A 14,938-nucleotide genomic window follows, 5' to 3' on the forward strand; every position below is an offset into this window, starting at 1 on the left:
TCTCTGGAAAATGCACAAGAGTGCTTTGGAGGTCGCTGTGGGGTTGTGTAGGATGGCCAGTAGGTGGGAAATCCTCTGTGAATGCCAGTCATTGGCAGTGAGGCTGCTGGGCTGATTCAGGGAGGTCCAAATCTGGCTGCCCTCAGGGGCACATGCATGGCTGGCCCCTGACCCTGGCCTGACCACCAGCAGTGCTGAAACCACTGGCCCACTCTGCACACTCCAAGAACGTGGCTCCTTCTCTGCCAGGCCTGTCCATCTCGCAGGGGCCCTGGCCAGCTCCCATGGGCTTTATCCCTTCCCTGCCCACCCCCCACACTCTTGAGCCTGTACACATGGTCCTGGGTTCATGTCAGATCATGGTGGTCACACTGACCAGGGTTCAGACCCAGCTTCCCCGCTTTGGAGCTGTAAGACGAAGGCTGATGACTTAAGCCCTTTGGGCCTTTGTTCTTTCATCTGGAAAATGGGACTGTGGCTGCTGTGGCAGCCACGTGTGCTGTGATGTGTGGGGAAGTACAGTGCCCTGGGAGGGACAGGGGCTGTGCAACTGGTACTCCTGGGAGGTAGCAGAACCTGACCCCCAGGGACAGGGTCGCAGGGCATGTGGCAGGACAGCTGCTTGTGTACAGGGAGAGGCACAGGGTGAGAGATGTTATTGTTGGATGTTAAGACGTGTCCTGGTCCTGTTTGTAAGAGGCTGTGGCCTCTGGACAAGACCATGGCCCTCTGGGCCCAGTAGGCAGCTGGGTGCTTCATCTCTTTACCCCTTGGTTAGCACAGTGGGGTCCCAGGCGCACCTCTCTGGGTGTCTGCCAGGAGGATAACAACTCAAGCAAAGGAAATGGATTTTTATTTGTTTTTAAACACAAAGGAAAATCATTGCTTAGCCTAATTAGATGCCATTTAAAAATAAAAGAACTGCATGTTCTTTTTTTCCATACTCCAGCACCCCCCAGGCAGCCTAGGCAGGGTGGAGGCTGCCACACACTCCTGGAAAGACCTGAGCCGTGGCCTGTCCGCCACCCCACCTGTCCACCTGTAGGGGCCCAGCCTCCCGGCCTGTCAAGGACCCTCAGCCTGACGGTCCCCCCATTGTCCCAGTCGCTCACAGCCATGCCCTGCCACTCGTCACCACTCTGCTGGAACCTGGGGTCCTCCTCCCTTACAGGCTGGCGAACATGCCAGACTCTGCTTAGCTGTAGTCTTAGGTAGATGCCCCATACACAAGGGGATCCCAAAAGCATGATTTCACTTGAGATGGGCATCTGCACCCAGCCTGCCACCCCCGCCTCCTAGGCACCTGGAGGGGACTCGTAGAAGTGACAGGACTGGCTTCCAGGTTTATCTCTGAGCACAGTCTCTTGTCCGAGCTTGCACCCAGCTCAGCCTCCAGGAAGGAGTCCAAGTGGCTGCCATGTGTGGCAACTCATGGATTTGGCCCAAAAGAGAGGTATGGGAGAGGGAAGCCATCCTGCCCTGTGAAAAGGGCAGCGATCCTCTGAAATCCGACCTGCTCGTCTTTGGGCCTCTCTGCTCTCAGTAAGGGGATGGTTATTGGTGGACAATTACATTTTGTCCCATGAGTAGCCACAGAAGAAGCTGACTGGACAGAAAGGGAGAAAAGAAGGAGGAAAAAGAAGAGGAGAAACCCTGGACTGGGCAGAATCTGTATTTAGGAGTATGAAGAGGAGGTGGCAAAATTCCTTCAGTCAATGCAAGTAGTATTTGGAAATAGGAAGGAATTCAGAAGGAAAACGTGAATTACGCATCTGTAACAAAGCTGTAATTATGAGATCGCTCCCTGGGCTGGCCCTTAGTCGGGAGGTGCCCTAACTGCGTAGATCTGTTTCCATGGCAGCGGCCTCTGGCTGGAGTCCAGCCTGCAGCCCAGAGGGCGCACAGCGGTCTTCCCTCATGGCGTCTGTGAATGCGATTTCTTGAACCTGGTTTACGTGGTAACGTCACCCCTTGCTCTCTGGCCCCTCGCGCCCACTGGGCTGGGAGGATTCAGAGAGGGACCTGCAGGGATGGGGCCAGCCTTGTTCTCCCAAGGACTTTACTGCTGGAAAGTCCACAGGGGTACAGAGGGAGGAGGGTGAGGGCTAAAGAGGCCTAGCCACTTTAGGGGCTGGCTACACAGAGGTGTATCACCCCTGCCACTCTGCACCCTGGGTAGGGGCCAAGGCAGCTCTGGGCCCCATATGCCAGGAGTGGCGGTGCAGCCTGGAAGCAGGAGGCAGCTTGTCTCCTTTTCTCCCTGTCTGTGGAGGGGCACATTGGACATGCTGGGTGTGGGGAGGTGAGAGGGGCCCCAGAGGTGGGATCAGGGAGAGAGGCAGCAGCAGCCCCCATAATGTGTCTAGGAAGGCAGAGGGTGACCTTGAGGACAGGGCCCACAAGTGCCCTGTGGTTCTGTGCTACCCGAACCAGCAGATCCTGAGCATGGTGGTCTCCGTCATGCCTTGCTCACTGCCACTTGTGACCTGCCCAGCTTATGATGTGGCCAGGCCTTCACCCAGCCCATGCTTGCAGCCAGACCCCGAGGATCTGTGGCGTGTGGCCCCAGCAGGTAGGACCAGGGCTCTCTGGAGCTTTAGAAAGACACATTTCAGCTCAGAATTAGGAAGATCTGAGAGCTGGGGTTTGGGGAGGGGAAGGACAGCCCCCAACAGGGAGCTTCCTGCTTATTCCCTTCCTTTGTTGGGGTGTTGGGGTGTTGGTGTTGGGCCCTTCCCTCCCTGTGGTAGAAGAGCTGGGCATGTATGGGCAGCAGAGCTGGGGGAAGTGGGTCCCCAGCCACCTGACCAGAGAGCAGGCAGTCCTGGGGCCACCTGGGGCAGATACAAGGTCTGGTTGGCAGGGTCCTGTTTTCTGGAGCTTCTTGTACTCACTGGAATCTCTGGAAATGACAGTGAGCTGAGTTTGAAGACACAAGCAGGTGTTGCTCATCTGCCCCTTCTGCAGATGATGCCCAGAAGGCCCGACCACTGACAGGTCACTGGATGAACAACAGCTGCCCCAGGTGGGGATTGGAGGGCCATGTATAGGGCCGGGGACCACAGTCCTAGTGGCAAAAATCTGCAGGTCCTGGAGTGGGAAGGGGAGGGGTGTGGAGTGAGCAAGGGAGGGACACTGAGCTGTGACAACAGGGACATTAGCGAAGTGGGGAGAGGAAGGGGGACTCCAAACTGGAAGTGGGCATCCCTGTGCCCCTCCAGCCAGAGGGTCTGGCGTCTTTGGCCTTTAGTGACCCTGGGCTGTCGTGCAGGTGGGGGTGCACCCCTGCCTCTCTTCCTCTCCCGGCACCCTGCAGTGCAGGTGGGACCCCAGAGGCCGTGGGTAAGTGATCTGTCCACTGCAGGCTCGCGGGTATTCACCGCATTTCTGGTCTGAACCCAGTTGGGGAACAGCAGGATCGGAGGAGGGAAGATTAAGTGGGGTGATGGGAGAATTAAGGAGATACTGCTGCCTCTGCTACCTGCCCTGCCCTGTAGGGGTGAGACCTGATTTTTGCCACATGCAGCAGGAAGGAGGAGGCTGGTGCCTCATGGCACAGAAATACAGGCACAATGCACTGCCATCTGTCCCCCATGGGTCCCTGAGCCTCTATCCAAACCAGCAGGCTTCCGGAACCCTCACTATTCCCACCGGCGATGGGTGGCAGAGCCAGTAGGTGAGGTGGCTCACCTGCTGAACACTCCGCTATCTATTCCTCCCCTCCCCCAGAGGGCAGATTCTTAATTATAATCTAGAGTCACGGGTTCTAGAGAGTGGAGGACACCTTCAGCATTCTGATGGCCTTCTCCTGGCAGGGGTAGCCCCCATGTCCAGGTGGTGTCCCTAAGACAGCCCACAGGCTAGGCCGAAATCCTCACTGATGCAGCAGGTCCCCTAAAGTTGACCAAAAGGCTTTGCACTTGTTCAAGGACTCATGAAGATGTGGTGGGGGAGGGGCCATGCATTAAACAAGCATTCATTTACACATGGATTTGACTTGCAGCTTCCTGCTTAGAGTTTCCTACTACATAAAATGAGGCCCCTTGCACTAATTCCTCTCCCTAGGTTGCCCTCCAAGGGGGTCACCTGTCAACTCCTGAGAACCTCCTGTGAGGGGTGCTTCATCCCACAAGCACTGGCCAAGGAGCCCACCTGGAGACTCCTGCAGGCCTGGGCTGGGCTAGGCCAGGAAAGGTGCCTGCTGGAGCCATGGGTGTGTAGGGGAGGGTCTCCATGCAACCTGACTCCAGGGGCTAGGGTAGCTTAGAGGCAGCCTGGCACCGGTCCTTGTTTAGCAGATAATTAGGAACTTCTTGCTTTGGAGTGAGTGCACAAGTAGGAAGTGCCCAAGGGAGGCTGTTTCTAGAGAGCAGATGGGAGGGAAGGCCTCAGGTCTTGGGGCCTGAGGGCCTTGGCACCAGCCTTCCCGCTGCTCACAGGGCCCTTCCTCTTGCAGAAGTCTCCTTCAAGCTCAGATCTCAGCTCCTGAGCGTCCAATCTTCCCAGTCCTCTTCTTCCCCTTCCAGAGCATTGATGCCCTTCTAACCCATAATATTAGGGCCTTATCTTTGTGGTCATCATGCATGCCAGCCACAGCCTGCTTGTATAGGGGCTCAGCAGGACAGAGCCCCTCATTGTTGGATCTCCAGTGTCTAGGCGGTTTCTTGTTAATGCTGGTGAATGAATGAATGAATGAATGAATGAATGAATGAATGAATGAGCAAGGCATGGGGCTCTGTGGAGCATCCCACGTCCGGCCCTCCCCAGTGCCCCCAACTTAAGAGAACCAGACAGTCAGCCTTTAGATGGCTGATGAGGTCCATTTTGCAGATGGGCATGTAGCCCGGCCTCGGCTGCCCCAGGGCCCCTGGATTGCTGGTTCACATGTCACTGGCCTCGTCTAACTGGCCAGCATGGTTCTCTCCCCAGTTGTAGCCTGAGTTATGATGGGGCTCCTGCCCTGCTCCCCATTAAGGCTGGATTTTTCTGGAACTGGGATGAAACCTGCACCCATTCTGAAATCTCTGCCAAAGACAGCCCTCTTGGTTAAGTGGCCCACCAGGGTGGGGGCACAGGATTGGCACCCCGCTCCCTCCAGGAACACTCTCTCTCTCCCAGCCAACAGAAGGGAGACGGGCAAGATGTGGAATTTCAGTTTCTAATTGTGATGCCCTGCAGCTTGCTGAGCTAAAAATAGTCTCCGTTTTTGTTGAGTAGGTTGGAAAATAGAAGCCTGCTTGTGTGCTGTCTCAGAAAGAAGCACCTTGTGCAAAGCCTGGCAGGGGCAGGTGCCCCTCAGGGCAGATTCCTGGGGACTCAGTCAGGATAGGTCTTGAGGGCCAGTTTGGTCCCAGTTTTCCAGGAAGCTGGGATTCTTAACTTCCTGTCCATGGATGAGCTCTGGGAGTCCCTCCATCCCTGGAATCATGCGGATGCCCGGGAACATGGGTTTTTCCATGTGTGCAGGGCGACGGCCTCTGACTTCATTTGATGTGGATCATGGCTGGCCAGGGACAATTACAAAAAGAAATGACAGTCCTGAGAAGGCACAGGGCTGTCTGTGCAGCAGGCAGGCCTGGGCAGACCTGTCACCACTGCTGCCTGAGCAACCTATGCCAGTCCTCACCTGAGAAATGGGCATCTCTGTGCTGCCCCTTGGGTTGGGGATTGCATCAAGTGAGATGAGATGTGTAATGCCCAGGACATACTGAGCTCCAACTCCTGATGATAAACATTTAACATATAACAAGGTTAGTCAAAAGAAAGCTTGTCCCTGCTTTCACGGTTCTCAGAAATTTTCAGACTCCAGGATCTGGAAGCAGCCCTAAAATTTTACTGTGCTGTGGGAACCTGCCCCCAACATCTCCCCCTCACAGTTAAATGGAGGCCTGACATTGTTCCTGTTCAGCTGAGCAGGAGACTGTCTCCTTCCGGGGCTGGCTGGTGTCCGCACTGTCAGCTGGGGAAGAGTTGGCTGTATCTGAGGATGGCCAGTTAGCACTGGTGTCACCTTCCAGGTCTCCTCCTTTAGTCCCTCTGTGCTGAGAAATGTGCAGATACCCCGAAGAGCTGATCACTGAGCCCTGCCTCCACTCCCTCAGAATTGCCCTGGAGGGCAGAGCTGGTGTTGGGAGCAGGTAGCTGGGCATCAGAGACCTCAGAGAGCCCACAAGTGGGGCAGGCAGTGGCCCCTCCCACGTGGCTTCTGAAGGATGAGGCCCTGGTCCTACGTGCACTGAATCCCTTCCTGCCCCACCCCCTCTCCTGCCCATGGGATGAGGCAGCAAGCTGGATGCCCACAGATCCTGCTCCCAGGCGGGGACCCTCGCCCTTAAGCACTGGCAGGCAGGAGATGAGAGCTGTGAGAGCAGAGCCTAGGCCTGGGGACCCCCAGGGAGGGTACCAGGCTGCCCTGACAGCTGTGAACATGCCGACTCTGCACACTGATTCTGCAGTATTTGGGTGTTTCCTAGAGCTGTCATCATTTGTATTTCTTACCCAAGTACTGTCTGTGACAACTTCAGTCTTTTATGAGACCACGGGGCAGTGTCAGGCCTCCCCCAGGTCTTGTGGGGCCCCTCGGTGAAGGATGTAGGAGAAGCACTCAGGAAAGGATGTAACCCTTACTCAGGCTGGTCAAGTGCAGGTGTGCGTGCAGCGACTTGAGGATATAGTGATGGGTCCTTCGGGTGCTCGCAGCGGCCTTTAACTGTTGTAGTCAGGCTGATGGCCCGGGACCAGAGGGATCTGGGGCTCTGTCACAGCTGCAGCTCCCTGGGACCAGGGGCCTCCTGGGATGATGCAGTGGGGTGCAGGGTCTCTGAAGGCCCTCTCAGGTACAACCTGAGTTTGTGAGTGGAAGGAGGATGGTGCCCCAGGTCACAAAAGGTGTCCATCTGAGTGTGTGCAGGGCTGCCCTCCCAGGGAATGTGTCCGGCTTTGATTCTCTCCTCTCTGTTTTGCTGCCTAGTGGAGGGTCATGGGCCCCTCACAGCCCTGGTTTGCAGAGGCTACATTCGAAAGCACTAGCAGGGAGTGGCCCTCAAATCACTAGCTGAAGTCTCTTGAAGAGCCTGTAAAAGGGAATTGCGTTCATAATCTGCAAAAAGTTCCTGAAACACTTTTCCCGTCTCTCCCAGGATCTCTCATGGCCCTGGGGCTGCCTAAGATCTCTCCCCTACTCTCCGGAAAGGTCTAGAAGTCTCTCAGACCCTGGCTGCCCCCACTGTGCTTCCCTCTTCTCTGGGGCCCTCAGTCCAGTCCGCTTCCATGCTCTCAATGCTTTGGTGCAGTGTGTTCCTTAAAAGGTGTGTTGTGTGCACTGCACACATGCTGCAGGTGTGTGCACATGCTGTGTGCATGCTGTGTGTGCTGTGTACGCTCTGTGTGTGCACGGGCTGTGTGTGCATGCTGTGTGTATATGCTGTGTGTGCACACCATGTATGTGTATATAGTGTGCACACTATGTATGTGTATATGCTGTGCATGTGTGTACACTCTGTGTGTGTGCTGTGGGTGGCCCCTGTGGGCTCTGCCCATCCCCACGGGGGTCCGGCGTTGGCCTGGAAGTCCACCCTTACAGGGGTCCTGTTGGATGGTGGCCATTCTGCCCGCAGGCCCAGCCCTGGGGCTCTAACCTCTTTAACATGCCTTTATAAAAGTGCTGATTTCAGGGCTGCAGGTTAGCTTCAGTTGGTTGTTGTTACTAACAACAAGGTTGCCACTTTAATTCCCACCTGGGCCACTTTGAACTGTGCCCTCAAAAAAAAAAAAAAAAAAAAAGATGGAAAAGTGCTGATTTCAAAACTCAGTCTCTTTATACTAAAAAACAAGTTATTTAAAAAGTGACAAAACAGATGTGCTGGTTAGAAAAGTTACCAAATAGTTTATAAATGTTTAGTTCTGAAAGTGAACGTCGCTTCCCACCTCCCTCCCTTGCAGTAAACTCTGTAGTTAGTGTAGCCATGGGTGGCCAGATGTTTTCTGTGCATTATGTACACGTCATGTACACTTATATGGATAGCATTTACAAATGACAAATATGGAATTTTGTGCAGTTGGAGAGTCTGATTGTGGGGTCCTCGGCCCAGCTGCTGCGGGAGGGTTGCTGCCTCACGCTGAAGGGATGGGCCTCCGGCTGTTCTGGGCAGGGCGTGTATACAGCTGTGGGCCGCTGCCTGGCTTGGAACTCAGCACCTTGGCCTCCGCGTAGTCTCGACCATCCCTCGGGGCCAGCAGACAGAGGGGCTGAGTCCCCAGGCTGGCTCCCCACTGGCTCCTGGCCTCCCTAGGACTGGGACAGGTCTCCCTGAAGACTGGATCCAGGGTGGCCTTGCCCTGTGGGAGATCTGGCAGGGGCATGTGAGTGAGTGGGGTGTTAAACTGCCCCTGCCCAGCACTTGCTGATGAGAGCTGCCTCCGCAGTGGGAGAGGCATATGGCTGAGAAAAATGCCATTCTGATGAAGGAACTTGGGGTCAAGAGGTCCGCTGAGTAAGGATACCACCCAGGGTCACCTTTTGAACACAGAACTATGTGATCTTGAGGAAGATCTGCCCACGGGCCTCAGGTGACGCACTGGAGCTCAGGTCCCCTCGGGAGCCAGTGGTGGCACAGCATAGCAGCTGTGGGTGCCGAGGTGCCTGGGGAGTCCACCTTCCTTATTTTATCCCACAAATGGTTACTGCACCATGGACGAGGCTCTGGTTGGTCAGGAGGCTTGAAGCTGAATGATCAGCCTTTTCTGGCCTCATGGGTCAGCAACCTAGGGATTAACCCAGGGAGGCTTCCTGGAGGTGGTGACACCTGGGTTAGACTTGGAAACCCTAGGATTTTCTTAGTTGAGTTCCTTTCCACTGAGCTTCTGTTTCATCTGAAAAATGCAAGGTTTGCTCAAGTCAGTGGTTCTCTGCCTAAGTGGAGGCTTGTTAGAGCTCTGACCGAGGGCTAACTGAGTTCCTGACATGGCGGGGCCCGAGAATGTGCATTGTAACATGTTCTGAGGGGTGTGTTCTGTGAGTTGGGGCCCCCATGCTGAGGGAGGCAGCACTGAGCATGGACCATGGACATTCCAGTCCTGCCTTGTCTTGGGGACTCACCTTGAGCTCTTGCCCTCCTTGCAAAGGATTTCCAGAGGATTCTAAGGCGGCCTGTAGGTGTTTGGCCAGGAGACTCAGTTGATGTGCTGTGGGTGGGAGTTGGCTTTGCTCGTCTCCCATTAGAAGACCCCTTGGAGGTCGCAGCCCAGGGTCTTTTAATGGCAGTAAAATAATCATGCTACAGTTTGCTCTGCACACTGGGGAAACTGAGGCTAGAATGGCTCAGAGGCTTACACTGGGTGGGTCAGAGAGCAGGCTGCATCTGGGGGCAGCGGCATCAATGGCAAGGCCACCGGCTTGAGGAGGGTTTGTGTGGTTTCCATACCCCTAGGCCTGAAGAGGTAGCCCTGCCCTGTGAGGGAGGTCATGTCGCTACCTGGGGAGGCTGGTAGTGGGCAGTGGCACAGGCTTGCCAGTGACCAGAGAGGGCACAGCCTGGCCACAGCCCCGCCATGATAGGGAGGCCCAGCTCTTCCACTCCAACCTTAGCCACCTGCCCTCCATGGGCGGGACTAGCTAAGCAGTGGGGGCAGCCAAGCCCAGCCAGCAGGAGGGAGCACTAGCCTCCAAGGCCTCAGGCTGGCAAATCCCTGCACAGCCCCTCCCAGGTATACCTGGTAGCCTCAGGCAATGAGGAAACTGAGGCCCAGAGGGCTGCCGACTCTTCCAAGCTGCATGAGCATTTCCAGCAGGTTCTGCTGCAGCGGAGGTGGGGATTCTTTGCTCCCATTACACCGGCCAGCCCATGGTAGGCAGCCCAGCGTGGGAACATCGAGCCCCCAGACTGCTGCCAACATTCATGACTAACAAGCATCTCAAACTCAGCATGTCTCAAAGCAAGTTCCACATCTTTCCTCAGACTCCATCTCATGCTTTCCCCATGCCAGCCAGTCACTCAGGCCAGAGACCATTTTTCACAGAGTCCACAGTCGACCTTCCCCCCTCTTCTGCTCCCACCTGACACCAGCAATCTGTCCCTGGGTTATGGCAAAGCCACTGACCCACCAGCAGGGATTTCAGATCCCTCCCTTGTTGGATCTCCACCCAGCAGCCAAAGTGCGCCTTTGCCCCGAATCAGGTTACTCCTGTGCTGCTCGGAGCCCCCACACCTGTTGTCTCACTCAGAGGCACAGCACGCTGCACCCGGCCCCTGCGGTGTGCTCAGTCCGGCCTGTTACTCCTCATTCCAGTCAGCCTGCTCATCCCCTCCACATGCACTGGCCTCAGGACCTTGGCACCTGCTATTCCATATGCCCAGAACATTCCCTTCTGAGCTCAGGGAGCTGCACAGTTGATGCCATCAGTTTGTCCCAATGTCACCTACCCAAGGCTGCTTTGACACTGCTGCCCTGCCCCGTATATGCTCAATTTCTCCTTCCAGTGTTGTTTTTCTCCATACTTTCTTTTCTCCTAGTGGGATATAACCCCAGGAAGCAGGGCTCCGTGTGTGCTGGCACCTGTGATGAAGCATGGTACACACAGAGCAGGTGCTGAGGAAACATTGGTCAGACACCGGTGGCTGCAGGCCCTCCCAGGAGCTTGCTCACTCACCTGAGCTGATGTCCGGTGACACAGCACCTGGCCCTGCGCGGGACTCGCCTGAGGGCCTGGCGCCTCTGGCGTCTCCGAAGCCTCACAGCCTCATTCTTCTCTCACAGGAAACTATGCCCCAGACGTCTGTCGTCTTCTCGAGCATACTCAGGCCCGGCTGTAGTGCAGAGGTGCAGCCCGGCATGGGGGAACGAGGAGGCGGGGCCGACGGCTCTGGGGACCTCATCTTCCAAGACGGACGCCTCATCTCTGGGTCCCTGGAGGCCTTGATGGAGCACCTGGTCCCCACAGTGGACTATTACCCTGATGTGAGTTCCTGGGCCTGGACAATGGTGTGACTGGAGGGGGTGGCCTGGGCTTCAAGGTGGCTGCTGCTGGGACGGGGAGGGAGGCCCAGACAGAGCCGGCGGGGCAGCCGGGGGAGGGGCGGGGGCAGCAGGAGAAGTGGCTCCCCAGCGAGCTCCAGGCAGGTGAAAGATGCTCTGAGAGCACAAGAAGGCGACACATGAGGGGCTGGAGCAGGGGCCTGAGTTCTGGGCGGGGCCCTGGGGAAGAAAGACGAGTCTGGAGAGTCCAGATGCGGGACCACCCTGCACATGTCCTGTCCCTGAGCGGGGGCATTGGCTCTGTCATGAACCACCATAGTCCAGGATAAGGAGGGACCCTGCCCACGGGCGCATGGATCCTGGGCACATGCCCGCATGGGCAGGGCCAGCGTGACCTATAATCCACATCCTCCCTCTTCACCTTAAGATGAGGTGGGTACACTCTTGGAACAAACAATGCTCCCTTGTCGTGTGTGGCTCTCCTTCTGCCTCAACAGTAGCAGTGGCTCTGGGCCTGCCTGCTCCCTTCTGAGAGCCAAGCTGTACTGGCCCTCCCAGTGCCCCCTCACTCCCAGCGCAGAGCCCGGCTCCCTGGCACCGAGTCACACACGGCCAGGGACAGTGGAGGAGGAATTGCTCCCCTCTACCCTGCAGCTTTTATCTGATGATGCTGGAGTCAACTCAGCTTCTGGGGGTGCCTGGCCCCCCACTAGTCACGATCCTCCCTCCCTCCTGGGGCTCTGGCGGCTCTTCCTCTGTGCTTCCTTCATCCCATAAATCCTCTCAGGACCTGGCTGGGGCTGCTCCCTGCCACCTCTCAGCCCAGATCATGAGGAGCCCTCTGAGCCTGCACTGCACGGTCAGTGATGAGGGCACATGGATGGGGGGATAGGCGCAATGTGTGGCAGATGGGGACGGAGCTGGATAGTGACTGCACAGGGGCAGGCAACAGTCCCTGATGTTGGTGGTGGGGCCAAGGAGGCTCGGCCTTGCGCTCTGGACCAGGCCCTGCCCTGTGGACCAGGCCCTGCCCTGTGGACCATGCCCTGCCCTCTGGACCAGGCCCTGCCCTGTGGACCAGGCCCTGCCCTGTGGACCATGCCCTGCCCTCTGGACCAGGGCCAGCCCTCTGGACCAGGCCCTGCCCTGTGGACCAGGCCCTGCCCTGTGGGCCAGGCCCTGCCCTGTGGGCCAGGCCCTGCCCTCTGGACCAGGCCCTGCGCTCTGGAGGAGGCCCTGCCCTGTGGACCAGGCCCTGCCCTGTGGACCAGGCCCTGCGCTCTGGACCAGGCCCTGCCCTCTGGACCAGGCCCTGCCCTCTGGACCAGGCCCTGTCTCCCTGTTCAGTGTCCTCGGTCCAGGCCAGTGAGGCTCTGGAGAAGAAGCAGGCTTGGAGCCTGGCCCAGAGGGCCTCATGGGCTGGGCACCAGGCTCACACACAGGCCCGGTGAATCCTGCCAACATCCAAGGCTTGCGTAGTGCCCATCACAGGGGAGGGTAGGAGTGGGGAGAACCCCTCAGAGCAAGACTGCTGGGAGCTGAGATCATTGGCGAGGCCTCTGCAAGCCACTGTGAAATGGAGTTGATCTGTGTCTTACAAGGTGGGCAGGATCCAGGTGGCTGTGAGAGAGAGAGGGAGGGCATTCAAGGTGATGTGAACCACCCGGAAAGCATGGCCGATGCTCGGTGAAGCTGGGTTTGGGAGGCGGCCCGGCCAAATGTAGCAGCAGGCCATGGGCACACCTGGGGGTACACCAGGCCTGACCCACTCTTCACCTTCTCTCCCTTTTCTTTCCCCTTCTTGTCTTCAGAGGACATACATCTTTACATTTCTGTTGAGCTCCCGGGTCTTCATGCCCCCACATGACCTGCTGGCCCGTGTGGGGCATATCTGCTTGGAGCAGAGGCAGCAGCTGGAGGCCGGGTCCGAGAAGGTAAAAGCAAGCTGACAACTTGGCACCTGTCTCCATGCCCCTGACCATCCCTCCCATTCTTGCTCAGAGAGAAGCATGCTCAGAGTAAGCTGGCAGCACAGGGTCTGGCTGAGCCCGGCCTGGGCCCTTCCTGATGGAAGCAGGTCAACTCGTCTCTGCTCTCGTGGCACACCTGGGGGCTGGCTCCCCTCCCGGATGCCAGAAGTAACTGCTGTTAGTGGGCACTTGCACCCCCTCCTAAGGAAGGGCCCTAGTGGACAGCTGTGCCAGCCTTCCTGGTCAGTGCCAGGACCCCTGAAATGGAGGCCTGGTGGCAGCTGGTAAAAAAGAAACGAGTGGGACCTGAGTCACTGCCTACTCTAAGGGGTCAGATGGCAGCCCCTCAGGCTGGCGCTTGCTCAGTTTTCACTGATCAAATAGGGCTGTTTGCACTGCTCTCTTTTGGTTGTGTCAGGTTTTGGACAGTCAGGATGGTCAAGAAACCATAGCTCGACTCTGAGGCCCTGAGGCACGGTCTTGGGGGTGAGCTTGTAGAAGCCTGGGGTTTGGGACAGAAGGGGTTGTGGGCATGCTGTCAGAGAGTTTACGGCCTAGCACGGCCTGTAGCATGGACAGTTTCTGATGACTGTCCTCCCCTGAGGCCATGCTCTGAAGTTTGCAGCATCGGCCTGTGAATGTCCACGCCTCCTCAGGGTCTTCTCTCCAGAGGGGCCATCTTGGGGTGCCACGGGGCAAGGACAGGGATAGGCAATGACCACAGCCGGGAGGTCAGGAAAAACTCTGAGGGATAGGTGGAAAGAAGCATGAGTGGGATGAGTGGGGAGGCTGAGGGTCAGCATAGGAACAGTAGTGGCCTGAGAGGAGCCTGGGGTGAGCCTGCCAGCCTGTGTCCATTGTTACGTGCACAGCAGGGCCTCTGAGGAGGGGACACAGAGCTCTGGCTCTTGCTGACTGTGGGTGCAGTGGGCATCTGAGGGCACTGTCACTAGACCCTCCTGGGATGCCAGGAGCAGGGCTGCGTGAGGCAAGGCCAGTTGGGAGAGATTCTGCCAGGCACAGGAGACCATCACTAAGGAACTGACTGGGGCGTGGGCAGCCAGTCAGGTGGGTTGGAGGCAGGGGAGGGGGTGCAGGAAGATGCAGGGCTGGGAGTGAGGTCCTCCGGCAGCCTGGCAGTCATGGCCACCCAGTGGGCTGATGGTCCAGGTTGTGCAGACATGGGCAGGTGAGCAGGCAGGGTGAAGAGGGGTGGGAGGAGGGTGAGGGAGGGGCTTGGGTCCGGGTGGGCATTTGGGGGGGCTTTGGCTGGGCTTCCAGCACTCCATCCTCTCACTCCTGGGCCCGCAGCCACAGCAGGGGACGCAGGCCCAGCTTTAATGAAACAAAGTGGGGAGGAGGCCACCGGCTCCAGGGTTGACGGCCCTCCCCAGCACTTGCTAGCCTGCTTTAACAGAGAGGGGGCTGGCAAGAGCCTCTCATTTCTCATTAAGGAGTTTGCTTGGTTTTCACTGTGTTCTTTTTTATGGGTAACTTCTAACTATAGAAAATGAAACCAATTTTCTGTGCCATCATAATCGTGGGGCAAGTTTTTTGAAAATGAATTTGCTTAAGTGAAAAAGAGAGCTGACTTAAGGGTGTCAACCGATAGTTGTTGGCACCTAATTCAATACCAACAGGAATCCCCAATTTGGGGTGTGGTGAAGAAGGAGACTTTACTGAGTGCCAACAGCTCAGTTGTGATAGAGCTTGGCTGTGAGAACAGCTCAATAGTGTTACAGCTCAATTATGAAACAGCAGGCTGTGAGGCAGACCTGGGGCCAGGCCCCTGTCCTGCTAGACAGCTCTGCTGCGCTCCACCTTCTCTGCCTGCTCCTGAGAGACATCTTAGGTGTTTCAACTCTAGTGGGGGAAACCCACTCTCTAGTCTTCAGTGAAAAGGGACAGTGTGCTCCTTGCAAGCAAGAGCACTTATATAGGGAGAGGTCCTGCCCCTGGTCCCTGACTGGTCTGTCCTCTTGAAAATGAGGACT

General features: G+C 56.9%; 1 protein-coding gene across 5 annotated transcripts in view; it reads left to right on the forward strand.

Annotated features, from left to right (window-relative positions):
* The window catches only part of RASGEF1A (RasGEF domain family member 1A), a 116,931-nt gene that overhangs the window by 93,986 nt on the left and 8,007 nt on the right, over positions 1–14,938 (forward strand). For all 5 annotated transcript variants that reach the window (XM_081074460.1, XM_081074461.1, XM_081074458.1 and 2 more), the window contains exons 2-3: positions 10,756–10,956; positions 12,786–12,908. In XM_081074460.1, the coding sequence (XP_080930586.1) occupies positions 10,762–10,956; positions 12,786–12,908 (318 nt within the window). In that variant the 5' untranslated portion in view covers positions 10,756–10,761. The remainder of the gene's footprint in view (positions 1–10,755; positions 10,957–12,785; positions 12,909–14,938) is intronic.

Source organism: Rhinolophus hipposideros (genome assembly GCF_964194185.1).
Source record: "Rhinolophus hipposideros genome assembly, chromosome: 15".
In the NCBI taxonomy this organism is placed as follows: Eukaryota; Metazoa; Chordata; class Mammalia; order Chiroptera; family Rhinolophidae; genus Rhinolophus; species Rhinolophus hipposideros.